Source organism: Oryctolagus cuniculus, chromosome 4, assembly GCF_051225735.1.
Source record: "Oryctolagus cuniculus isolate XC-2025 breed Fujian yellow rabbit chromosome 4, ASM5122573v1, whole genome shotgun sequence".
In the NCBI taxonomy this organism is placed as follows: domain Eukaryota; kingdom Metazoa; phylum Chordata; class Mammalia; order Lagomorpha; family Leporidae; genus Oryctolagus; species Oryctolagus cuniculus.
The window spans coordinates 110042756-110069024 of record NC_142870.1 but is presented as its reverse complement, the minus strand read 5'-3'; the positions used below and the strand labels follow the sequence as shown (position 1 = coordinate 110069024).

Here is a 26269-nt window from a genome sequence, read left to right as displayed (position 1 = left end):
CTTCCCCAAAATCAATCAGCTGGCAAGTGACAAGGCAGGCAACTATTGCTGAAGTATAATTTCAACTCATGTCTTCCTATTTCTTAATTTACAAAAAAGTAATTAACATTCCTATTATTCATCCTTCAATGTACCCTACAAGTATGAATGAGTATTACAGATGTTTGGTAATTTGTCTAAGGCCATAAAATAAGGACTAAAGTGGGAGTTGAACATAAGTATGGGACTTCATGCATGTAATCTGAGTGGCAACCTCACTCCTAGCTCCATGTCATATTCTCAGTTTTTATTTCTGCTTTTGTTCTTAAATATTTTCAATTTATTTTGTTTTATTGTATGCATATTGTAAATTAAATCTTTGCTGTAAAAAAATCAAACAAATGCAAAAATAAAACAAATATTCTGGCCGGCGCCGCGGCTCACTAGGCTAATCCTCCGCCTAGCGGCGCCGGCACACCGGGTTCTAGTCCCGGTCGGGGCGCCGGATTCTGTCCCGGTTGCCCCTCTTCCAGGCCAGTCCTCTGCTGTGGCCAGGGAGTGCAGTGGAGGATGGCCCAGGTGCTTGGGCCCTGCACCCCATGGGAGACCAGGAAAAGCACCTGGCTCCTGGCTCCTGCCATCGGATCAGCGCGGTGCGCCGGTCGCAGCGCGCCGGCTGTGGCGGCCATTGGAGGGTGAACCAACGGCAAAGGAAGACCTTTCTCTCTGTCTCTCTCTCTCACTGTCCACTCTGCCTGTCAAAAAAAAAAAAAAAAATATTCTGAAAGTTGGTTATGGTCAAGTTCTATGAGATTTTATAAAGTCAAAACAAAAGGGAACAGAAAGATTATTACTTCAACAAATTAATTCTACAGACATCATAGAAGTTCAGAACTATAATCCTAAAGTTAACAAAGACAAAGGTCTCATTTTTTAAACATGGAAAGAATGGTCCAACAAAGTTGTGGAAGATCACAGAGAATCTGAGTTCAGTATGACCACTATCATTACATATTAATGCATGTAAATTAACTATGATTAAATAAAATTATACAAAAATTCTATGAAAAATAAGAATATTCTATCTCATTTTGTTTCTTTTTACAAGATGGATTAAGAAACCAGAATGATACTAAGTATTTATCCATTTCTGCCATATGAACCCTTAAAACATTTACTATGAAAATTACCAAAAACAGTATCATACAAGTAATATTTTGTTCATTCATTTCAATTTAAACTTTACTCAAATTCATATTTGCCAAACTAACTGGAATGTAACTTATAACATGAATGAATGGGTGCAATGACTCTTGACATACGTACACACTATACAACTGCCACCCCAATCAAGGTACAGAACATTTCCATCAATCTACAAATTCACTCATGCCTCTTCCCAACCAATCTCTCCCACCTTCTGCCCCAGGTACCATTAATATAATTTTTTTTCCAGTATACCTGGTGTTGCCTGTTCTAAAATTTCAAATAATGATAAAATATGTATTCTCTGGTGTCTAGCTTCTTTTTCCAAACATAATGTTTCTGAGATGTACCCTGAGTAGTATTCTATGCTATGAATATATCACAATTTGTTTACCCACTTAGCAGTTAAAGGATATTTAGTTGTTTCCATTCTGGGGCTCTTCTGTATGGAGCTGCTATGAAGGTTTGTTTGCATGCCATTATGTGGATGCTATGTTTTCACATCTTCTCAGGGTAAACATCTATGAGAACTGCTGGATCACATGTTAAGAATATATTTAACTTTAAGGAATTGTCACATTGTTTTCCAAAGTGTTTGTACCATTTCACTCTCTCACCAGCAATGTAAGAGAATCTAGTTGCTCCACTCTTACCAGTACATGATATATTATCAGTTTTCATTTCAGGCATGACAGTGAGCATGTGATGATACTCACTGTGGTTGTGACTTGCATTTCAGTAATGATTAATAATGTTGAACATTCTTTCATATGTGTATAGGCCTTTTGTATATTGTCTTCTATGAAGTATGTTCAAATCTTTTGCCCATTTTTAATCGAATTTCTTCAGATCTTCTTAATGGCATTTTCTTTCACAGATACATGGAATTAAACATTTCTCTGTGACTTGCCTCTTTGTCTTTGAAAAATAATTTTTAATTTTCATAAAATCCAATTTGTCACGATTTTCTCTCATAGTTAGTGTTTTTCTGCTCTGAGAAAGTTTTATCTGTCCCAGAGTAGCAAAGATAGTCTTCCAAATTTTCTTCTAGGAGTTTTTTATTTTTGATTTTTGCTTTAGGTCTACATTCTACCTCTAGTATACTCTTCTGAATGGCATGCCAAAAAAACTTAAGGTTAATTTTTTTTTCCACAGTACCAAATAAAGTAATAGTCTATTCAGTTTTTTAAATTTAAAATATTCTCAATTTTTAAAATTAAAACCCATTTGACTTTTTACCTGACTGCAAAGTAATTTAAATCTCATATCATTAGAGAAGTAAATCTACTTTACAATAAAACTAAATACACAATGTCATTAGCAAAAATCCACTAACACTGGTTGATGTCAAGTAACCTAAATTTCTGCTTAATGATATAATTTCTACAGAACAAAAACATTTTCTTGAAGTTTTAATTGTATTTTACTAAATTTAAATCTGAAATACATGACAAAGAGCACTGAAACCATCAGTAACTTCAACACAAATGCAATGTTTATCTTTAACATAAAGATCCAGTCCTTCAGTACCACAATGTGAAGCTAGACAAGCTCACCTGAGTAGCTGCAGACTGACAGGAAGATGACGATGACGACGAGACAACAGGAATGTCAGACTGTACAGCAGCCACAGTGGTAGCGGGTGTGAAAATCAGCTGTACAGACAGAAAACCAAAAAAATACCCTAAGACAGAAGAACATGTCCCACACACAATGTAGAGCAGGCAAGAAAGACTGAAATTTGTGACAGAAAGACAATGCAGTTTAGGACTGTCTCCTAAGCAAAAGGCTGTACATGACAAAAAGAAGTTTCTGATAATAGAGAACTCAAAAAAAATAATAAACATTTTGAAACAGCTCATGATTCTGACGAGTAGAAAAATAACCAGTGCTCTAAAAAAACAAAGTATATTTTGGTGATAAAAAAAAATTCTCAGACAAAATTTTGTCCCAAATAAGCTATTACACTTAAATTTTTCCCAGTTCAAAACTACTATGGCAGAAGCCAAAAATAGGAAGTTACAAGACAATTACAGTTATTATTTTGGGACACAAATTAAATTTAGTTAGAAACATGAAAAGAAACACCAAGAACTCTGTTCAGTCCTCTACCACAAGGAAAACTCTAATATCTCACTCCACAACAAGGATCTGTAGGACAAACCTAGGTTCCTCTTCATTTTAAAACTAATTCTAAGGAAATTTTCTCTCTCTCTCTCTCTCACACACACACACACATATATATATATATATATATATATGCTGTATGTATATGTGTACCTTTATATGCTATAGTATGCCAAAATTCAACCAAAGAGCCTGCAAAAAGTTTCACATAAAAAAGTATGTATTCACTCATCACCATTTTTTCAAATTTTTAAAAAATATTAATACAAACAGCATTATTTTCTAGATGATATAATCTACTCAGAATATCTAATTCAACTTAGAGAATTATGGCAATTGTTTCAAAGAACAAATAAAAATTATATTTCAAAACTGTATCAAGAGTTAGTCAATTCCTCATTGCTATTTAAATTACAACAATCAATTAAGGGATTTTTTAAACTTCATTTCTTTGGTATTTTACTAAAGTTAAGTAAATTTAATAAAAAAGTTTAACTTTCACAAAAAGGTAATTTCCATTGCAAAATGCCTGAAAGTACTAACTTAAAAAAGAATATTCCATTTAGCTTAACTCATGAAACTGGTGATTTAAGAAGTTAAAAAGGATCACACAGCAACAATTCCAATGGTTCAAACTAATTTTAAGACATATTATTAGTTAAGTAAGATCACAGGGAAAAATAAGTCAAGAGTACAATAATGTATATTGAATAATTAATCAGTGAATAAAAGATGGGTCATGTCATTATTTCCTATTAAAAGCACAACTATAAACTTTCTAATTTTAGGTGGAGAACTGAGGATCCAGATATATATTCAATTCACTGAACAAATAAGAATATAATATTTATTAGGGCCAAAGACTTGTATAGCTTCCTGTAAAGAAAGCAAGTAAAATAAATGTCAATTTTTATATTCCTTAAAGCTCAACAATTAAGAAATCAGTAGGTATCCAAACATAGGAAAAACAGGGGCTGGTGCTGTGGTACATTAGGTTAATCCTCTGCCTATAGTGACAGCACCCCATATGGGCACCAGTTCAAGTCCCAGCTGTTCCACTTCCAATTCCAGCTCTCTGCTATGGTCTGGGAAAGCAGTGGAAAATGGCCCAAACTCTTGGGTCTCTGCACCTACGTGGGACACCCAGAAGAAGCTCCTGGCTCCTGGCTTCAGATCGCTCAGCTCCGGCCGTTGTGGCCATTTGGGGAATGAACCAGCGGATGGAGATTTCTCTCTCTGTATCTACCTCTCTCTGTAACTCTTTCAAATAAACAAAAATAAAGAAAAGAAAGAAAGAAAGCAAATAACCTTACAGATTTTGAGATGAAAATAACTAAAGCCAAGAATCACGTGTAAATTATCAGGAACTCCATTTCCAACTTCCGAAGATCCCAGGACATATTCTACATACTAAACAACCAACTTTTTAACATTTCTATTTCACCAAATCTAAGATGTCAAAAAATATATAATTATTTTACATACCACAATAAGTATCAACTATAACTGTAGGATGGTATCAGTTGTAAAATGCACCCCAATTGAAAAGATGTTAAAATGTGAAAAAATAATTCTGATATTGACAAAATTTGACATTAAAAATAATCACTCATTTTACAGAAACTCTGTTGGCAATTTCCCATTGTTGATAATTACTATTTTATACCAAGAAAACTTCTGGAGTCAAAGTAGAGTTTTTCAATATATAAAGGTACAGAGCTAAGCACATCCATACATAAATTGTTAAATATTTACTAAATATTTAAAATTGTCTCTTATTGCATCAAATCAAGAAATATTTTGGTCCTTAAACACAGGAAAAACATGGTAGCTCCTTTCTTACCATTTGAGCTCGGAGATACATTTGAGCTTGGCTTGCCGTTAGAGTAGGGGAGGTACTCCCTAGTAACATTGTCTGTTGGGTAATACTGCCGCTGGTAGAACTGGAAGCCTGGGAACGGCTTATTAACTGTGCAGGTGTAGGAGAAGTAGAAAGGTTGATCTAAGAAAGAAAACATATTAAGTCTTAGGCTTCCATTTCTTGTCTTCACATTAGTGAATTTTACAAATCTGCTGTTAGTAAATCTGGTATAAACTGGCTAAGGAACTCAAAAGAGAGGTCTTTATCTGACAGATTCCCTCACTTCTTTGGGCAATTATTTGTGCATGTGCAAAAAATAGCATGCATCGGTTAATAATCGGTACAATTCTTAAAGAGTATCCACGAGGGGCTGGCACTGTGGTGTAGCAGGTTAAGCTGCTGTGTGCAGTGCCAACATCTCATGTAGGTGCCAGTTCAAGTCCTGGCTGCTCCACTTCCAATCAGCTCCTTAACTGCCTGGGAAAGCAGCAGAGGATGGCCCAAGTGCTTGAGCCCCTGCACCCATGTGGAAGACCTAGAAGAACCTCCTGGCTTCAGCCTGGCCCAGCCCTGGCCATTCTGGTCATTTTGGAAGCAACCAGCAAATGGAAGAGAGCTCGCGCTCGCTCGCTCTCTCTCTCTCTCTCTGACTCTGGCTTTCAAATAAAAATAAATAAATAAATAATTTTAAATGTCCCTAATAGATGGCTAGAATACATGAGAAATTGGTAACTAACTGGTTGTATCTGTGAATGGAAATTGGGATAGGGTAGGTAGGGCAAAGGGAGAAATGTATACCCTTTTTTATCTTTCCAGTTTCAGACCAGGTGCATGTATCATCCATTTTAAAAACAGGTAATATTTTCAAAAAGAAAGGAATATAATCTGACCTAAAATACTTTTTGTAGAAAATAAACCAAGAGGGCCGGCGCCGTGGCTCACTTGGTTAATCTTCCGCCTGCGGCACCGGCATCCTATATGGGCGCCGGGTTCTAGTCCCGGTTGCTTCTCTTCCAGTCCAGCTCTCTGCTGTGGCCCAGGAAGCCAGTGGAGGATGACCCAAGAGCTTGGGCGCCTGCACCCGCGTGGGAGACCAGGAAGAAGCACCCGGCTCTTGGCTTTCGATCGGCGTAGCTCCGGCCGTAGCGGCCATTTGGGGGGTGAGCCAATGGAAGGAAGACCTTTCTCTCTGTCACCCCCTTTCACTGTCTGTAACTCTGTCAAATAAATAAATAAAAAATCTTAAAAAAAAATAATTTATTAGTTCTGATTCAAGCAATAAGGTAGACTGTACTAATATATCCATATGCCCAAATACACTCACTGAAATGCCAGATCAATTTGAAAAATCAGAATATATAGCTGAACACACAAAGGGGAAGATGGAGAGAATGCCCAGGAGCCAGAAAAAAGGAACTCAAAGCCAGAGATAAGCTCTGGCTGATACCAGTCCAAAGGGGTTACTGGGACTCCAGACACAGAACATCCAACTCAGCCTATTTCGAGAGAAAGCTGAAATTAAAGCCCCTATTTTGAGGGCAAAAAGTCTGAAAAGGGGACATCAACATGAGGAAAGAAGAAAGCTGGAAATTTTCTACCCATATACTCTGAGCAGCAGCAAGCCACCATTTGCTTGCTCCCACTGGAAAGGAATGGGAGAGACCTCTGAGAATTAAAATATCAGGCTATGCCACATAAGGATATAAAATCCAAATTTATACTCCATGCATGGTTCCATAATCCACGCTAGAGGAGGGTAGAGCAAAATGACAGAATAAGACTTTTCAGTAATCATCCCCAAAGAAACAAACTGAACAACTACCCATACAGAATTACCTGCACAAGAACTAAGAAAACACAGCACAACAAGAAGAGACACGTTGAAGAGGGTAAGATGGACAGTTTTTTCAAAGGACTTCCTTTATTTGAAAGGCAGAGCAACAAAGAGGGAGGAAGAGACAGAGATAGAGAGACACAGACAGAGAAGACAGATTGATATTCCACTCACTGGTTCACTCCCAAGATGGCCATGATGAGGACTGGGCCAGGCTGAAGTCAGGAGCCCAGAATTCGATTCTGGTCTTCTACTTGGCTGGCAATGGCCCAAGTACTTGGATCATCTTTCTATGCCTTCCCCAGGTGCAAAAGCAGGGATCTAGATCAAGCTGAGCAGCAGAGACTCTAACTGGTGCTCCAATACAGGATGCCTACAATGCAAGCAGTGGCTCAATTCATTGTGCCACAAGGATAGCTAATTGAAGGACAGTTTTACTTCACCTCCATCACCCCTTCTCCAAAACAAGATAGCACAACAGAGAGCTATCATCTGCTCAGGGGAAAGGGAGCAAAGTAAGTATAGTATCATAGGGGCCGGCGTTACAGCATAAAGGGTTAAAGCCCCGGCCTGCAGCGCCGGCATCCCATATGGGTGCCTGTTCGAGTCCCAGCTGCTCCTCTTCCAATCCAGCTCTCTGCTGTGGCCTGGGAAAGCAGAAGATGGCTGAAGTCTTTGGGCCCCTGCACCCGTGTGGGAGACCTGGAGGAAGCTCTTGGCTCCTGGCTTTGGATCAGCTCAGCTCTGGCTGCTGCGGCCATTTTGACAGTGAGCCAGTGGATGGAAGACCACTCTTGCTTGCTTGCACTCTCTCTCTCTTTCTCTCTCTGGCTCTACCTCCCTCTCTAACTCTTTCAAATAAATAAAATAAATCTTTAAAAAAAAGAGAGAGAGAGAACTTTATCTTTGGCCCCAACACTAGGCCCACCACAGTAAAAACCAGCACTGGGCAAAATCTTAACAGCCCCTAAATACAGGCCAGTATCTGCAAACTGACCTTCTTGCAGCAGCAGGGAATCTTTTTTCTGCAAGTGCCATTTGGTTATTTATAAATCATTCACAGGCCATACAAAATTACCAACTTCCAAATTGGCCTGCTACAGATTTATTGAATTTCGAGTCCTGCGTGTAGTTGCCAGAGTAAATAATTTTGCAGGCCTTATTGTTCCCTACCACTGCCAGAATCAGACAGAAACTGTAGCCCCTGTCAGACAGATTTGAGTACCAGCCCGTATTGCCGCTGGCCAACTGCGGCAGCCTTGGGCTTCAGACAAATATCAATAGCAGGCAGACCTTTGGGGCTTTGGGTTTAGAGTGACCCTGTGCTGCACCAACCTCACTGACCAAGGATTCCAGTACAGTACTGGGCCAGCCTCAGAAGACACAGGATTCCATGCAGGCCTGTGGCAGCTTGTAGCAGCCCTGGGTTTAGGGCACCCCGTAGTTCTACAATAGCTGCTGCAGTCATCGGCTTAGGGACTGCTGTCCATGGATGTTTCCAAAGCCAGACTTAGACTACAAGGACCAGAATAAGCACTCACTTCTTTAATACATAAAGAAAGATACACAGCCAAAGCATCAAGAATAATCAGGGAAATATGATGTCACCAAACAATGGATGTTAGTGACTGATCCTAAAAAAGAGACAGAAGTGTACAAATAACCAGACAAAAATTTAAAATAGCTGTTTTAAGGAAGCTCTGAGGACTTTAAGAAATTAGAGTAACAATTTAGAAATTAGCAGAGAAATTTAACATTTCAATCCGATGACTCTCAATTCTTGACCATACACCCTTACCTGAAGCTCCAGAGCCAAATACCTATAAGAACACATCATCTTTCTGGATGTCTCTCTTTTTTTTTTTTTTTTTTCTTTTGCCAGGCAGAGTTAGACAGTGAGAGAGAGTTATAAACAGTGAGAGAGAGACAGAGAGAAAGGTCTTCTTTCCATTGGTTCACTCCCCTAATGGCCACTACGGCTGGCGCTGCACTGATTCGAAGCCAGGAGTCAGGTACTTCCTTCCCAGTCTCCCATGTGGGTACAGGGACCCAAGGACCTGGGCCATCCTCTGCTGCCCTCCCGGGCCACAGCGGAGAGCTGGACTGGAAGAGGAGCAACCGGGACTAGAACATGGGGTGCTGGCGCCGCAGGCAGAGGACCAGCCAAGTGAGCCACGGCTCCGGCCTCTGGATGTCTCTTACCAACTTAACACATTCAAATTAATTATTATTCCTTCCAACCTAGCATCTCTTCAAACAGCACTAGCATCTTTTAAAGCCCAGGGAGAACCAGCCTGATTCTTCCCTCTCCTTCACCAAACACAAACAAAATCATTCAAGTGTTTCACTGTTTTTACATCTTTTATTCTTCCAAGTTCCATTTCGATCTTTAAACATTTGGAGAGTGAAGGCCCATGTCAGTTTGAGGTAGATTACTTTAACAGCTGCAAAGTAATGCCCCTTCCTAGAATCTTGTCACTCCCTATTTGCCAAATAATCTTTTCCTGACTTTATTAATTACCCATCTATGAATCTTTTGAATAAAGTTCTACCTCCTCTGACTACGTTTCTAGAACAACAACTCCACACACATCATATTACCCAGTGAAAGCCATCTGTGATGTCATGATGATCCAGGCCTCTCTGGCACTGGTAATGATGCTCCTAACTGACCTGAGCAGTCTCTCCACAGCCTCCACTCTGTCCCAGCCCATCCCCACCTACAAAGCAAACAACTCCTTCTTAAAAGTCATCTGCCATGATGAGCTTTTTTAGGCATCTCTACATCACAAAACAGAACTGAATAGCCCCTCCTTTTTGTCCAATTGCTATTGACCATATACATAATTGGAACATATATTTCTCACTCTCCTACATATTTCACTCTTCATATATCTCACTCTTTTAAACAATTATTTCTGTACGGGTGGGGATCATATGTTACCCATCTTCACATATCCAACGTCTATGAAGCTGCTTTCATTCAACAAAAGTTTAAGTTAACGAATACCATATTATTTTAAGGTACATATTCTAGCTTTTCACATAGTATTTAAGTTCATTAACAGAGAGATAGGGAACAAAAAACAATTTTGAAACAGCATCTATCAAAGCAGAATAAAACTGCAGAGAGCATGGAGTGATACTACTTCATCTCTACTTTTCAGGTGCTTTATTGGGCCAGCATTGTGGCATAATGGATAAAGCCACTGCCTGCAACACTGGCATCCTGTATGAGAAACAGTTCGAATCATGGCTGCTCCACTTCTGATCCAGCTCCCAGCTAATGTGCCTGGGAAAGCAGAGCAGTGGAGGATGGCCTAAGTGCTTGGGACCCTGCACCCATGCAGGAAACCTGAATGAAGCTCTTTGCTTCAGCCTGGCCCTATCCTAGTCGTTGTGGCCGTTTGGGGAATGAACCAGATAGAAGACAGAAGATCTCGATCTCTCTCTCTCCCGCTAACTGTGAATTTCAAATAAATAAATAAATCTTAAAAAAAAAAAAAAGTGCTGGGGCAGGCACTGTTGTGTAGCAGGTAAAACTGCCGCCTGCAGTGCCGGCATCCCATATGGACGCTGGTTCAAGTCCCAGCTGCTCCAATTCCAATCCAGCTCTCTGCTATGGCCTGGGAAAGCAGAAGATGGCCCACCCAATTCCTTGGGCCCCTACAACTGCGTGGGAAACCCAGAAGCAGCACCTGGCTTCTGACTTTGCATCAGCTCAACTCTGGCTGTAGCGGCCATTTGGGGAGTGAACCAGTGGATAGAAGATCTCTCCCTCTCTCTCTCTGCCTCTCTGTAACTCTGCCTTTCAAATAAATAAATAAATAAATCTTTATTTTTAAAAAGTGCTATATAATGAATTATAAACAAGCACAATCCCCACCCCCAAATTTACTCCTTTTCTGTTCTACTCTCTAGATAGTTTTTATTTTATTTTATTTTTTTATTTTTTGACAGGCAGAGTGGACAGTGAGAGAGAGAGACAGAGAGAAAGGTCTTCCTTTACTGTTGGTTCACCCTCTAATGGCTACTGCAGCCGGCGTGCTGCGGCCGACGCACCGTGCTGATCCGAACCCAGGAGCCAGGTGCTTCTCCTGGTCTCCCATGCAGGTGCAGGACCCAAGCACTTGGGCCATCCTCCACTGCACTCCCTGGCCACAGCAGAGAGCTGGCCTGGAAGAGGGGCAACCGGGACTAGAACCCTGGGTGCCGGCGCCGCAGGTGGAGGATTAGCCTATTAAGCCACGGCGCCAGCCTCTCTAGATATTTTGAATAAAGTTTTGTTCCAAAGATTAAACCACAGCAGAGTAGAACTGGGCCCAGGTTTTCTGACACATATTTTGGGAGTCAGGGTATCTTTTTTTATATCCCAGTATCTTCCTAATTAGTAGTAGTAGTAGCAGTTGTTGATTCTTTTTTCAAAAAAAAAAATAAAGAAAGAATCTGGGGCTGTTTTTGTGGCACAGCAGGCTGGGCCAAAGCCACCATCCCACATGAGTGCCAGTTCCAGTCCTGGCCACTCCACTTCCCATCCAGCTTCCTGCTAATGCATCTGGGAAAGCAGTGGAAGGTGGCCCAGGTACTTGGGCCCCTGCCACCCACACGAAAGACTTTGACAGAGTTCCAGGCCACTGGCTCCAGCCTGACCCAATGGATGGAAGATCAATCTCTTTCTCCCTCTCTCTCTAACTCTGCTTTTCAAATAAATAAATCATTTCAAAAATAAAGAAAGAAGATCTGGATTGTAGCATAGCAGGTAAAGCTGCCAACCCATATGGGCTCTGGTTAGTGTCCTGGCTGCTCCACTTCCAATCCAGCTCCCTGTTAATGACCTGGGAAAAGCAGAAGATAGTCCAAGTGCCTGGGCCCCTGTTACCCATGTGGGAGATCTGCATGAAGCTCCTGGTTTCCCCCTGACCCAGCCCTAGCCACTGCGGCCATCTGGGGAGTGAACTAGCTAATTGAACATCTATGTCTCCCTCCCTACCCCCGTAACTCTGCCTTTCAAATAAATAAATCTTCAAAAAAGTAACAAAAATAAACAAAGAATAAAGACATTCTTTAAACAAGGCTAACTATATACTCTTTAAAGAAAAGCATAAGAGAGGCCAGGGCTGTGCCATAGTAGGCTAAGCCTCCACCTGCCACGTCTGTATCCCATATTCATGTCCTAGCTGCTCCTCTTCCGAATCCAGCTCTCTGCTATGGCCTTGGGAAAGCTGAAGAAGATGGCCTAAGTGTTTGGGCCCCTGCACTCACGTGGGAGACCCAGAAGAAGCTCCTAGCTTTGGGCTGGCCCAGCTCCGGCTGTTGCAGCCATTTGAGGAATGAACCAGTGGAGGGGAAGACCTTTCTGTTTCTCCCTCTGTCTGTAACTCTACCTCTCAAATAAATAAATAAAATCTTTTTTAAAAAGCATAATATTCTTTTAAAATGATTGGCTAAATGCCTGGAGTGCTTTTTAAGGAAGCAGAACACAAAGTACAAACAGAATGCTTCTCATTTTTTTAAAAAAAGAAAAGAGGAAGTAAGAGAACTAAATAGTTGGAGGTACATCCTGACCACCTGGTATTCTACTCCGTCTAGGTTGTGAGATGAAAGTAACATTTTAGGCAGCTATCTACAAATAAACATTCAATCCATGAAGGCCAAAAGATCAGTAGCCAGCTCTGCGAGAGATCTACCTCCCTAACTAGCCTTATTTAAAAAAAAAAAAAAAAAAAAAACACAAAGTCCCTTCCTTTCCATAACTGGTAAGGCTCTGGTCTTTTCTTTGCTCTGCTGCCCTTCACAGTTTCCATTATTTTCTCAATTGCACCCCAACACTCCTAATTCTCTTCACTTAGAGCCTGGCAAATTATGTGAATTCATATCTCAAGCCTCATATCCCACAAAAGAACTCACACTCTGAGCCCTATTCCCATACTCTCCCCACATTGCCATGAATTCTAGAGAATTCCAGAGAAAATGAACTCCACCAGAAAGTCATTAAATCCTCAACCACCTTTTGGTGCTATAATAGGTGATTCCACAAAATTTCTGGCCCAGAGAATTCCCTAGAGATAAAGCCCACTGGAGAACCACCTCTACCATTTGACTGGTCAGAATCAATCAGTTATATTTTATAAACAGAAATACTTCACAGACATTAAGAGCATGATATATATGTATATTCAATGTCAAAGATTTTTATGACCACTGTGGAAAAAAACTACAGAATACTATGGAAAGTATAATTCCACTTACATATTACATACAAATGTCTGTGTGTATATGTATTACATAAAGAAACATACAATCCAGTATTTGTGAGAACAGTCACAGAAATGCTATATATACTATGTTCCATTGTCCTATACACACTTAAAATCTGCAATAAGTATATCACTTAATAGTAACTTCAAAATAACTATTATGTCACTGAGTGCTTGCAGAATTGAAAACTTGAGACCTAATGGGTTTAAAGTATATATTGCACCAGCACCCGGCTCACTAGGCTAATCCTCCGCCTTGCGGCGCCGGCACACCAGGTTCTAGTCCCAGTCGGGGCGTCAGATTCTGTCCCGGTTGCCCCTCTTCCAGGCCAGCTCTCTGCTGTGGCCAGGGAGTGCAGTGGAGTATGGCCCAAATGCTTGGGCCCTGCACCCCATGGGAGACCAGGATAAGTACCTGGCTCCTGCCATCGGATCAGCGCAGTGCGACGGCCGCAGCGCGCCAGCCGCGGCGGCCATTGGAGGGTGAACCAACGGCAAAGGAAGACCTTTCTCTCTCTCTCTCTCTCTCACTGTCCACTCTGCCTGTCAAAAAATAAAAATAAGTATATATTGCCTACTTGGAGTGAAATTTGGGATGATTTATATTTCCTTTCTTAAAGTTTCTACCTCTTCTTGGTAGGTATTAACATTAGAATCGAGGAAGAAATGCTATTTTCTTTTTAATGTTTACTGATTTACTCATTACTTTAAAGCAGCTTATAAATCTTTTTCATTGGGAACCTGTAAGTAATTCAAATATCTTTACACACAAAACGCTGCATAAAAATTGGTTAAGCCACCAACCACAACGTGAACATCCCATATGGGCACCATGTGGGTTTCAGCTGTTCACTTCCGATCCAGCTCCCTGCTAACATGCCTGGGAAATCAACGGAAGATGGCCCAAGTTTGCAAGTGCTTGGGTCCCTGCACTTAAAAGGGAAACCCAGACAAAGCTCCTGGCTTCCACTTGGCCCAACCCTGGCAGTTGCAGCCATTTTGGGAGTGAACCAACAAATGGAAAATCTCTCCTTCTCTCTCTCTATAACTCTTTCAAATAAATAAATAAATCTTAAAAACAGTAATAATAATTTGTATCCAAGAGTGATTTTCTTTTTATAGATTACATGTTTTTAATGAAGAAATCAAATGAAATGCTATCACATGACGGAAAACATTACTTCCTCTTTCTACAACACTCATAAAACCATGTAAAATTAAGACAAAAAAAACCAGCGACCTCACAGACCTTTCAGTCTCTCAATACTTTCAGATTTTGATATCCTGGAAAGAAAAGTTACTTAAACTATTAGAAACAACTCAAATGTCTTGCAACAAGGATACATATATAAAATAAAGTCCATCCACACTGGGCAATACCACACAGCAGCGTGAGACTGATCTCTGATTGCTAACATAGATCTCAAAACATACTGTTAAGTGAGAAAAACAAAATGCAGAATCTCTGTGTTCATAATATGTAAAAAGAAAAAACATATATACACACTTGTTTGACATTTATGTCCAAAAAACATACAAAAAGATCTAGAAAAGATATACAGCAAACACAGGAGACAGATGAGGAAAGGGGGCTAAAGGGACCCTAACACTTTAAGTTTTTTTATTTATTTAAAAGAGTTGATGCAGGGGGCAGAGGAGGGAGGTGGAATGAGAGAAGTATCTTCCAACTGCTAGTTCACTCCCCAAATGGCCACAACAGCCCAGGCTGGGCCAGGTTGAAGCCAGGAGCTGGGAATTCCATCTAGGTCTCCCACATAGATGGCAGGGTCCCAAGAACTTCAGCTATCTTCCAATGCTTTCCCAGATGTATTAGCAGGGAGCTGGATCAGAAGTCAAGCAGCTGTGACTCAAACCAGTGCCCATTTGGAATGATGGTGTCACAGGTGGGAGCTTAACCTGCCATGCCCCAACGCCAGCCCAGGAAAAGATCAGCAAGGGTACACAACAAACAGAGGAGACAGAGCACTGAAGAGGAAAGGGAGCTAAAGAAGCCCTAACACTTTTTTTTTTACATTTTCTTGTTAAATAAGTTTACAAGAACAAAGTCACTCGTAATCATACAAATATCCAGGGTATTGTTTTTAGAATTAGAACTTTGTTAGAAGTACTCCTGTACATTTTTATCAGGAAGTCATAACTGATTCAGCTGATTTAAACATTTTTAGAGATAATTGATGATTTTTCAGATCCTTGACCTAAAAGTCTCATCAGTCCAGTAAGTGTAGTACAAGGGAAATTTTTCAAAAGGAAATAATGTATGAAAAGTTCAAAATATTCATGGAAAACACGTATTACAAAAAAAGGTGCCGGTGCCACGGCTCACTAGGCTAATCCTCCACCTGCGACGCCGGCACCCCAGGTTCTAGTCCCGGTTGGGGCGCAGGTTCTGTCCCGGTTGCTCCTCTTCCAGTCCAGCTCTCTCTGTGGCCAGGGAGTGCAGTGGAGGATGGCCCAAATGCTTGAGTGCCTGCACCCACACGGGAGACCAGGAGAAGCACCTGGCACATGGCTTTGGATTGGCGCAGTGTGCCAGCTATGGCGGCCATTTGTGAGGTGGACCAACAGAAGGAAGACCTTTCTCTCTGTCTCTCTGTCTATAATGAGGTCATGGTCTGGTTTTACAATACAGAGGGTTAAGCTGTCACCTAGGACACCGGATCCCATATAGGAGAACCAGTTAGAATCCCAGCTGCCCAGCTCTGATCGAGCTCCCTGCTAATTCACCTGGGAAAGCAGCAGAAAATGGTCCAAGTATTCAGACCCCTGCCACTCAGGTGGGAGACCCAGATGGAGTTCCTGGCTCCTGGTATCCACTGGGCATGACCTCAGCCATCGAAGCCATTTGGGGAAGGAACCAGCAGATGGAAGACCTCTTTCCTTCACTCTGCTTCACTCTGCCTTTCAAATAAAATAAATCTTTAAAAAAAAATTCTGCATGAATTTTAAAAAAATTTTGCATCAAAATGAACTACTCTTTTAATTCCATTTTAGGCAAATATTTTGGAATTGTCCTCATAAAGATATGTAACAGAATATTCCAAGCAAGTTTATGTATAATAGCAAAAAGTAAAGGAAAAATTAAAACCACCAGAAAGATGAAAATAGGGAAAAGATGGAACATTATATAACCATAAAAATCAAAAAAATACAGATGGCCTGAGCATACCATTTGCCTCTCCCTCTTACTAAAATTCAATGAAGCAGCAGTTACAACAGTAACAAAAAAGACAAAAAGCAGACAAGTCTGGACTGTAGAACATTCCATAAGATAGGTGACCTGAGTTCTTCAAAGGTCAAGCAAGAAAAAAGAAAAAAAAGTCAGGGAGCCATTTTTTTAACATTAAAGAAAAAAGGGACTGAATATCTAAATGCAGTAAGTGACCTTAATTAAGTCCTGCATGAGAGGAAAAAAGAGCTATAAATGGTACTTGGAGGACTGCTAAGGGAATGTGAATTTGGACCATATCCTCAATCTTTTTTTTTTTTTTTTTTAAGATTTATTTACTAATTTGAAAGGCAGAGTTACAGACACAGAGATATCTTCCATCTGCTGGTTCACTCCCCAAATGGCCGCAATGACTGGGGCTGAGCCAGGCAGAAGCAATGAACCAGGAGTGGGTACAGGAGCCAAAGCACTTAGGCCATACTCCACTGCTTTCCCAGGCATATTAGCAGGGAACTGGATCATAAGTGGAGCAGCTGGGACTCGAACCGGCACCCATATGAGATACTGGCACTGCAGGCTTTGGCTTTAATCTGCTGTGCAACAGCACCAAACCCACCCTAGATCTTATATCAAAGTTAAATTTCTTGAGTTTTATCATGGTATGGTGGGTATGAAGGAGAATCCCCTCAGGCTAATGTACTTGGGCCTCAAGTACTGTCACGTCTACAATTTATTTTCAAGTGGTCAGGAAATTTACATATATAGAGAGCAACTGAGTGAATAAGGTAAACAATAAAATTTATAACTATATCAAGGGTATATGAGGACTCATTGTATAATCCTTCCATTTGTCTATGTATTTCAATATTTTCCCCAAAAATTTCAGGAAATAAAAGGGTAGTCAGTATCAAAACAAAGAGAGGTGGTCACCAACTGAATCAAGATTATTCATTACAAACCCAATCAACACATGACCATACTGATGGAGAAAACAGAAAGAAGGAAGTAAAACCTTCCTTACTCTAAAACTGTCACTCCAGTCTTACGGCCAACTCCCTAACCCACACCTTCAACTATTTATAGGCCAAAGATATTTCCTGCAAAGATACAGCAAACATCATCATCACATGCAAACACAGAAATTCCAATCAATCTTTCTGAGGAGAAAGGTCTACCATCATAGTAGTGGAGGAAATCCACCTTGATTAATCCATATAATCAATCATTCTTAAATATAAGCAGCCTAGTATGGATTTTAAGAGAAACTCATTGGGGTCAGCATAGTGACATGGGAGGTTAAGCTGCTGCTTGCATATCCAACTGCCCTAATTCAAGCCCTGGCTACTCTGCTTCTGAACAAGCTTCCTACTAATGTGCCTGGAAAGGCAGCAGATGATGAAGCAAGTACTCGGGCCTGCCATCCATGTGACAGACCAGGATGGTGTTCTTGGCTCCTGACTTCATCCTGGCCCAACTGGCTGTTTGAGCATGATGGAAAATGAATCAATCTCTCTCTCTCTCTCTCTCTCTCAAAAGGTAAAGACTCAATCCAGAAAAACCAACATTCAACCAAACAGCTCCAGAAAAGAGAACAGAAAAATAAATTTCTCATAAATTTTTTAGTCTCATACACATAAACATTAAACATCTATTTTTCACACTGACAGCCCAATACATGTCCTACTCAGAAACATCTAGAAACATCCTCATAAAACTCCACAAAAACTAAAGAATTAGCAAATCTAAAAGATATAGAGAAAAAGAACTGGCAGTTGCCTCAGAAAAGTAATGATATTAACATCAGCCTTTTCTTCAATAATAACTAAAATTTTGAAAGCATAGTTCCTTGCTTTCACGTTTCCCAAGAAAAATTATCTTCAATACAACATTCACATAAAAATAATTATAAAAAAGAGACAGGGAGGGAATGTTCTGGCACACAAATTCAGTGATTATCTACCATGTATCCTTTATTTTATTAAAGATTTATTTATTTAAAAACATTACAGACAGAAACAAAGACAGAGATGGAGAGAGATCTTCTATCTGCTGGTTCACTCCCCAAATGGCAACAACAGCTTAGACTGGACCAGGTTGAAGCCAGGAGCTTCATCTGGGTCTCCATGTGGGTGGCAGAGGCCCCAACATTTGGGCCATCTGCTGATTTTTCCAGGTGCATTAGTAGGGCACTGGATTGGAAATGGAACAGCAGGGCACAAACTGGAGCCCATATGGGATGCTGGCATTACAGGTGGTGACTTAACCCACTATGCCACAGCACTGGCCCCTTCCATGAATGCTTTAAAAGAAAGTTATTAGAACATACCATAGGGGCCATCTCTGTGGCGTAGTGGGTAAAGCCACTGCCTGCAGTGCCAGCATCCCATTTAAGCACCAGTTCGAGTCCCAGCTACTCCACTTCTGATCCAGCTCTCTGCTATGGCCTGGGACAGCAGCAGAGGAAGGCCCAAGCCCTTGGGCCCCTGCACTGACGTGGGAGACCCAGAAGAAGCTCCTGGCTCCTGGCTTTGAATCGGCGCAGCTCCAGCCATTGTGACCATCTGGGGAATCAACCAGAGAATAGAAGACCTCTCTCTCTGCCTCGCCTTCGCTCTCTGTGTAACTCTTTCAAATAAATAAATAAATCTTAAAAAAAAGATACTCTAGCAAAACAAAATGCTTATACTATTGCTTGAGTATTTACTCCTCCACATACTTAAAATATTTGTTCACTTTGAATCCTTTGGCACTTAACACCGTGCGTAACACCAAAAAGACACCCAATTAATCAATTTTTGGCACATATTATCTCTACTCGTGTGGGAAAGTAACACAGAATCCCACCCAGTAATGAACCTCTGAAACTGAGCTCTGCTGTTGCAAGAACATGAGCAACCATGAGCCCTCTTATCTGAAAACTTCACCTATGAGGTGTCTTTAAAAAGTTCACGGGACTCTTTCCACCATGGAATGATCTAGGATGGACTTCTCCCACTCTCAGAGGTATCGTTTCCAATTTTTCTTTCTCATTTGCGGCCAACTCTTTGATCCACTCATGATGGGTATTTCTCTATGCAGGGCAGCCCACACTCACACATGAATGTGTGTTTATTCCTTCACTGTTAAATAAATCCTGCTACTATCTGCACACAATACAAATCTCCACTTAGTGTTTCTGCCTCTGTGGGAGACAATAACTTGAATTGGAAATTAGTGCATTGACTGCCCACATCAGAGTGCTACCTGTGAATGGATCATCTTATGCAACCCTCACTATCCTCTTCTAAAAACTGAGTACACTAATGGCAACCCCATTACCTTCAAAGTATAATGTGCCTGTAAAAAATAAAGAAGAGGGGGGCCAGTGCTATGGCGTAGCAGGAAAAGCCTCCACCTACAATGCCAGCATCCCATATGGGCACCGATTCGAGTCCCAGCTGCTCCACTTCCAATCCAGCTCTCTGCTGTGGCCTGGGAAAACAGTGGAAGATGGCCCAAGTCCCTGGGCCCTTGTACATGGAAAGACCTGGAGGAAGCTCCTGGCTCCTTGCTTTGGATCGGCGCAGCACTGGCTTGTTGTGGCCAATTGGGGAGTGAACCATCGGGTGGAAGACAGACAGACAGACAGACAGACAGACTTTGGATCGGCGCAGCACTGGCTTGTTGTGGCCAATTGGGGAGTGAACCATCGGGTGGAAGACAGACCGACCGACCAACCGACCTACCTCTCTCTCTGCCTCTCCTTCTCTATGTAACCCTTTCAAATAAATAAATAAAATATCTTAAAAAAAAATAAAAATAAAATTAAAGAAGAGGTCCAGTGTTGTGGTACAGCAGGTTAAGCCACCACCTGGAACACCATCATCCCATGTGAACATGGGTTTGAGTCCTGACTACTCTACTTCTGATCCACCTCAACTTTCTGCTGATGCACCTGGAGGAGCAGCAGAAGAGAGCCCAAGTACTTTGGCCCCTGACACCCAGAAGGGACATCCATATGGAGTTCCAGGTTCTTGGCTTAAAACTGGCCCAGCTCTGGCCATTGCAAGGCAAACCAGTAGATGCAAGATTTCTGTCTCTCCCTCTGTAATTCTGCCTGTCAAATAAACAAATCTTCTTTTAAAAAGTTAAAACAAAACAAAGTAGGGACCAGCACTGTGGTATAGTAGGTTAAGCCTCCACCTGTGGCGCCGGTATCCCATATGGATGCCAGTTCAAGTCTCAGCTGCTCCACTTCCAATCTAGCTCACTGCTAATGCTCTGGGAAAGCAGTAGCATGGATCAAGTAAGTAGGATGTAGTAAGTAGAAAAGCAGTAGGATGGACCAAGTGCTTGGGCCCCTGCACTCACGTGGAAGAACGAGAAGAGACTCTGCCTCCTCTCCCTCCTCCTTCCCTCTAACTCTGCCTTTAAAATAAATAAAATAAATCTAAAAAAGAAAAAAATGTTTATGGGAACTGCATATTATGAAAAAACTATGCATGGATTTAAACTTCTCTGTTAATTCCATTTTTCCACAAACTTTTTGAAATCCCCTTGTATTGAGGCCAGCGCTATGACACAAGATAAGCCTCTGCCTGCAGCGCCAGCATCCCATATGGACACCAGCTGGAATCCAGACTGCTCCACTTCTGATCCAGCTCCCTGCTGGTGGCCTGGGAAAGCAGAAGATGGCTCAAGTTCTTGGACCCCTGCACCCACGTGGGAGACCCAGAAGAAGCTCCTGGCTTCAGATCGGCCCTGTAGCCACTTGAGGAGTGAATCAGCAGAAGGAAGACCTCTTTCTCTGACTCTAACTCTGCCTCTCAAAAAAAAAAAAAAAAAAAAGCCTTTGTATTTCCTCAAAAGTAGAAAAAGTAAACTTGTCCCATACAAGTCTTACCTAACTACTACAATCCCCAAAAATCTCTTTTCTGTAACTCCTGCAGCATCTATCATTTGATTATATAGTTACGTTACTTATTATTTGATCTACCTAAGCACGGTTGTTCAAACAAATATTACCATCCCTGAGGGAAGTGTCTGACTCACTCATGTGTACTCTCCAGTCAACTAGCACAATGAAGACACTGATAAACTTGATAACTGGCTGCCTGCCCATAAGTAGCAACTAAAGAATCACATCACTGAGGTCAGTATTAAATCTTTCCCTATAGCCCAATTTCAGGTTGTCAGAATACATTCTAAAATGATTGTCTGGATTGCAGATAATCCACTTCTGCAATAATCAGAAATTAACTTTGATGTTATGCATTATATATACTAGTTGATAGCTATAAATCTTACCATTTGTCTTTTTATTCATTTATTTTTGACAGGTAGAGTTATAGACAGTGAGAGAGAGAGACAGAGAGAAAAGTCTTCCGTCCGTTGGTTCAACCTCCAAATGGCCCTAAGGCCAGAACTGTGCTGATCTGAAGCCAGGAGCCAGGAGCCTCCTCCCGGTCTCCCATGTGGGTGCAGGGGCCCAAGCTCTTGGGCTATCCTCCACTGCCTTCCCAGGCCACAGCAGAGAGCTGGACTGGAAGAGGAGTAGCCGGAACTAGAACCGGCGCCCCTATAGGATGCTGGCGGGGCAGGCGGAGGATTAACCAAGAAAGCCACAGCGCCAGTGTCTTTCAATAAGTATTTATTACATGCCTAGTATGTGACAGGCACACTTTTATAATACACAGAAACTACTGAACATCCGAACCATTGGTTCTCAAACTTTTTTTCTGAATAGAATCACTCTTTCTTCAAAAGCTGTCTTCTGGGGCCAGGGCTGTGGTGCAGTGAGTAAAGCTGCCCACCTGCAGTGCCATCATCCCTTATGGGTGCCAGTTTGAGCCTCAGCTGCTCCACTTTCCGATCCAGCTCTCTGCTATGGCCTGGGAAAACAGCGGAAAATGCCCCAAGACCTTCAGCCCCTGCACCAGCATGGGAGACCCAGAAGAATCTCTTGGCTCCTGGCTTCAGATTGGCCCAGCTCCAGCCGTTTTGGCCATTTAGGGAGTGAACCAGCAGATGGAAGATCTCTCTTGTTCTCTCTGCTCATGCCTCTCTGTAACTCTACCTTTTGAATAAATAAATAAATCTTTAAAACAAACAAGAAGCTGTCTTCTTCAAACTCTAGATTCAAGTACATTACATAACTGCTCTTGCTGGCCAAAGCTTAAGATAAGGCCCAGGGCCATCTGTCTTAGTCTGCTGTGACTACTGTAACAAAACACCACAAACTGCATGAGTTAAATAACAGACATGTATATCCCCCAGTTCTAGAAGCTGGGAAGTTCAGAGTGAAAGTACTAGCAAAATTCAGTTTCTCATGAGGGCTCTCTTCTTGGCTTGCCACCTTCTCACTATATGCTTACATGAAAGACAGACTGCTAGTTTCTTTCTCTTTTTGAAGGATATTAGTTCTATCAGATTAGGGCTCCATCCTGATGGCCTCATTTAACCTTAAGCACAACGTCCTTCTTCTCAGTCTCACCCTCTTTCTCTTTCAAATAAATTAATCCTTTTAAAAAAAAAATTTACTTATTTGAAAGAGTTACACAGAGAGAGAAGGAGAGAGAAAAGTCTTCCATCCGCTGATTCACTCTCCAAATGGCCGCAAAAGCTGGAGCTGGGCCAATCTGAAGCCAGGAGCTTTTTCCAGGTCTCCCAAGCACATGCAGGGGCCCAAGGACTTGGGCCATCTTCTACTGTTTTCCCAGGCCATAGCAGAGAGCTGGATCAGAAGTGGAGCAGCCAGGACTTGAACCGGTGCCCATACAGGATGCTGGTGCTACACGTGGCGACTTTACCTGCTACACCACAGTGCTGGCCCCAATCTTTAAAAAAAAAAAAAAAAGTTCATTTGTTTATTGTCGTCTCTTTGAAAGGCAAAGCAACAGAGAGAAAATGACAACACATGCCCTAGAGTCCTTCCTGATTCCTTAGCTTTCCTCAAATCTTTTACTAATCTACCAGCATGTCCTATTAGCGCTACTTTCAAGGTGTATCTATATTCATTTTTCTATAATAAAATGCCCCAGAAAAAAAAAGTATTCAGAATCTAGTTAACCATTTTTCACCAATTCTACCATCAGCATTATAATCCAAGCTGCCAGTGTAATCACTTCAATTATTACAAGAACCACTTCAGCGGGCTCCATAATTCTGTCATTATAAAATTAAGGCCAATATGAGATCATGTCACTTTTCTTTAGAAATAACTGTCCAACAGTATCCCAACTCATGCACAGTAAACGCAAAGGTTTTATAATCTCCTCATGATTAGATTACAAACACCTCTCTCATGTCCTCCCTGAGCCATACTCCCTCTCTCATCCCACTCCAGCTACACTGCCCTCCTTTCTGTTACTTGAACATGTCCACCTCCCTGAACCACCTGCAAAATCCACCTTCAGTAGCAAGACTGCCCCTGACTACACTAATCAAAACAGAAAATTCCTCGACACCATTCCCCTTCCTTGCTTTGTTTTTTTTATAGCACTTACTTACCTGACCTATTACACATTTGCTTACTTTCTGCTTATCCTTAGCTCCATGAGGTCAATTTTTGTTTGTGGTTTTATTGTATCTCCAGTACCTAGAATTGTTTGGCATATAATAAATACTCAATAAATCTTTTGAAAAATGAACTAGTCAGTGAATAAACTGACCTTCAAAAGCTCATTGTGTCTAGTATAATTATAAAGCTATCAAAAATATATTTTCCCTTCATGACAAAATAGCAAATTAAAGTCAAAACATCTGGGATTAATATAGATTCTAGGGCCAAAAAAGCAATAAGGAAATAGTTACGAGCAGCTCTTGAGTCACTTAGAGACTTAAAATTGTAGGTTTCAGCAATAGAATCCTTTCTAGTTAAAAATGCCCAGCTATGATGCCACTTGACTTACACAGAAACAAACAAAATTAACTATAAGCCTATCTACTGACATTTACACATAGAAATAAGATAGGAAAGCTTCACAAATAACTTAGGGTAAATGGGGACTAAGAGGGGATAGTCACATTTACTCTATACATTTGTACTATTTGAAATGCATGTTTTATTTAGGCAATACAAAGTAAAGCTCTTAAACTTCCTTCCTCAGAGATAACTGAATATTACAGATTTTCTACCTGCATAAATATGTAACTTTTTAAAAATAAGCTAAATGATGACTTTTCCTCCCAGAAATAGAATTTTTTCCTTTCCTTCCTACTAACTGCAACTAAAAATCTTGGATGTTACATATAAAAACCATAAGACGATCCCAAAAGTTCCACCACAGCTATCACTGAAGAACAGTAGTCATGCCTCTGGGCTACCCACAGTGGAGAGCCATAGAGTAACTAAGAATGTGAGCAGGCTGAGGCTCAGCAGCCACCATGGGTACGAAGAAAGCTTTGTGGAAGAGGAAATTTCTTCATCAAGCATAGAGAGTCAGTGCAGAACATGGTCCAAAAGGTGTGTGGATATGCAGACCCTGGAAGGCAATGGTGATGGCTCAAGAGATTTGGTTCCTGTCACTCACATAAGAGAATCCTGGGTTGAATTCCTGGTTCCCAGTTCCAGCCCGGGCCCAACCCCTGCAGTGTAGCATATGGGGAGTGAACCAGAGGCCAGGATTAGTCTTTCTTTTTTGTTTTGGGCCGGTGCCGTGGCTCACTTGTTTAATCCTCCACCTGTGATGCCAGCATCCCATATGGGCACTGGGTTCTAGTCCCGGTTGCTCCTCTTCCAGTCCAGCTCTCTGCTGCAGCCCAGGAAGGCTGTGGAGGATGGCTCAAGTGCTTGGGCCCTGCACCCGCATGGGAGGCCAGGAAGAAGCACCTGGCTCCTGGCTCCTGGCTTCGGATTGGCACAGCACAGGCTGTAGCGGCCATTTGGGGGGTGAAGCAATGGAAGGAAGACCTTTCTGTCTCTAACTCTGCCTGTCAAAAAAAATTTTTTTTTGTTTTTTTAAAGGTGTGTGGCTTTGCCCACGAGTAGTGTGCCATAAAGCTTCTCAAGGTCTCTAAAGCCAAATGGGCCATCAAATTCATCAAGAAAAGGGTGGAAGAATGGACATTTGGGCTAGCAGCTAAGACACTGCTTGGGATGCCCACACTCCATATTGGAATACCTGGGTTCAAAACCTAGCTCCACTCCCAATTCCAGCTTCCTCTTGATAGGAGACAGTAGGTGAAGGCTCAAATAGCTGGGTTGCTGCCACCCACAAGGGAGACCCAGATGGAATTCTGGGCTCCTGATCTTGGTCTGGACCAGCTCTCAATGTTGCAGGCATTTGGAGAATAAGCCAGGAGTGGGAAGATACTCAACCTCAATCTCTCTCTCTCCCTCCCCCCAGCCTCTTCAAAGAAAATGAAATTAATTTTTTAAACAAAAATTATAAAGAAATAAAGTCCTTCATGAATTCTCATTGTTTATCTTACCAATAAAAAAGTCTGTTATTTTAGAAATGTATGTCACTTTACATACATGGTACAAATATATTTTCTCCCATTTTGTTGTTTTTTTAAATTTTGCTTCTTGGGTTTTTTTATGTGTGGGTGGGAGGGGGCACAAAAGTCTTTCATCAGTTTACACTTCACTTTAGCAAATCAAATTTGATAAAATCTTAGCCCCATTCAGTTGAAGTCCTGAAGACATCAACCTAAATGCTTAGTTCTAATTAGTTCTAGAGCCCAACAACCAAAACCACCAATCTCACTACTAATAGTCCATAGAAGAGCCAGTGCTGTGCCAGCATCCCATATGAGTGCCGGTTCGAGGCCCGAGTCCTGGCTGCTCCACTTCCCATCCAGCCCTCTGCTATGGCCTGGGAAAGCAGCAGAAGATG

The 26269-nt window shown here is 41.4% G+C and overlaps 1 protein-coding gene across 33 annotated transcripts in view; it reads right to left on the bottom strand.

Annotated features, from left to right (window-relative positions):
• Positions 1-26269, bottom strand: part of PHC3 (polyhomeotic homolog 3) — a 108273-nt gene that overhangs the window by 63311 nt on the left and 18693 nt on the right. For 22 of the 33 annotated variants that reach the window (XR_011388060.2, XR_016232556.1, XR_011388057.2 and 19 more), the window contains 2 exons: positions 5156-5314; positions 2742-2840 (listed from right to left, as the gene is read on the bottom strand). The exons of 2 other annotated variants lie outside the window; for them this stretch is intronic. Coding sequence is in view for 14 of the 31 variants with exons in the window: in XM_089330954.1 (XP_089187080.1) it covers positions 2742-2840; positions 5156-5314 (258 nt within the window). In the remaining 17 variants the exon portion in view is untranslated. Of the gene's footprint in view, positions 1-2741; positions 2841-5155; positions 5315-6063; positions 6353-26269 lie in introns of those variants that run through there. 9 more of the 33 variants (XR_011388059.2, XR_016232567.1, XM_070072522.2 and 6 more) reach the window with 3 other exon arrangements.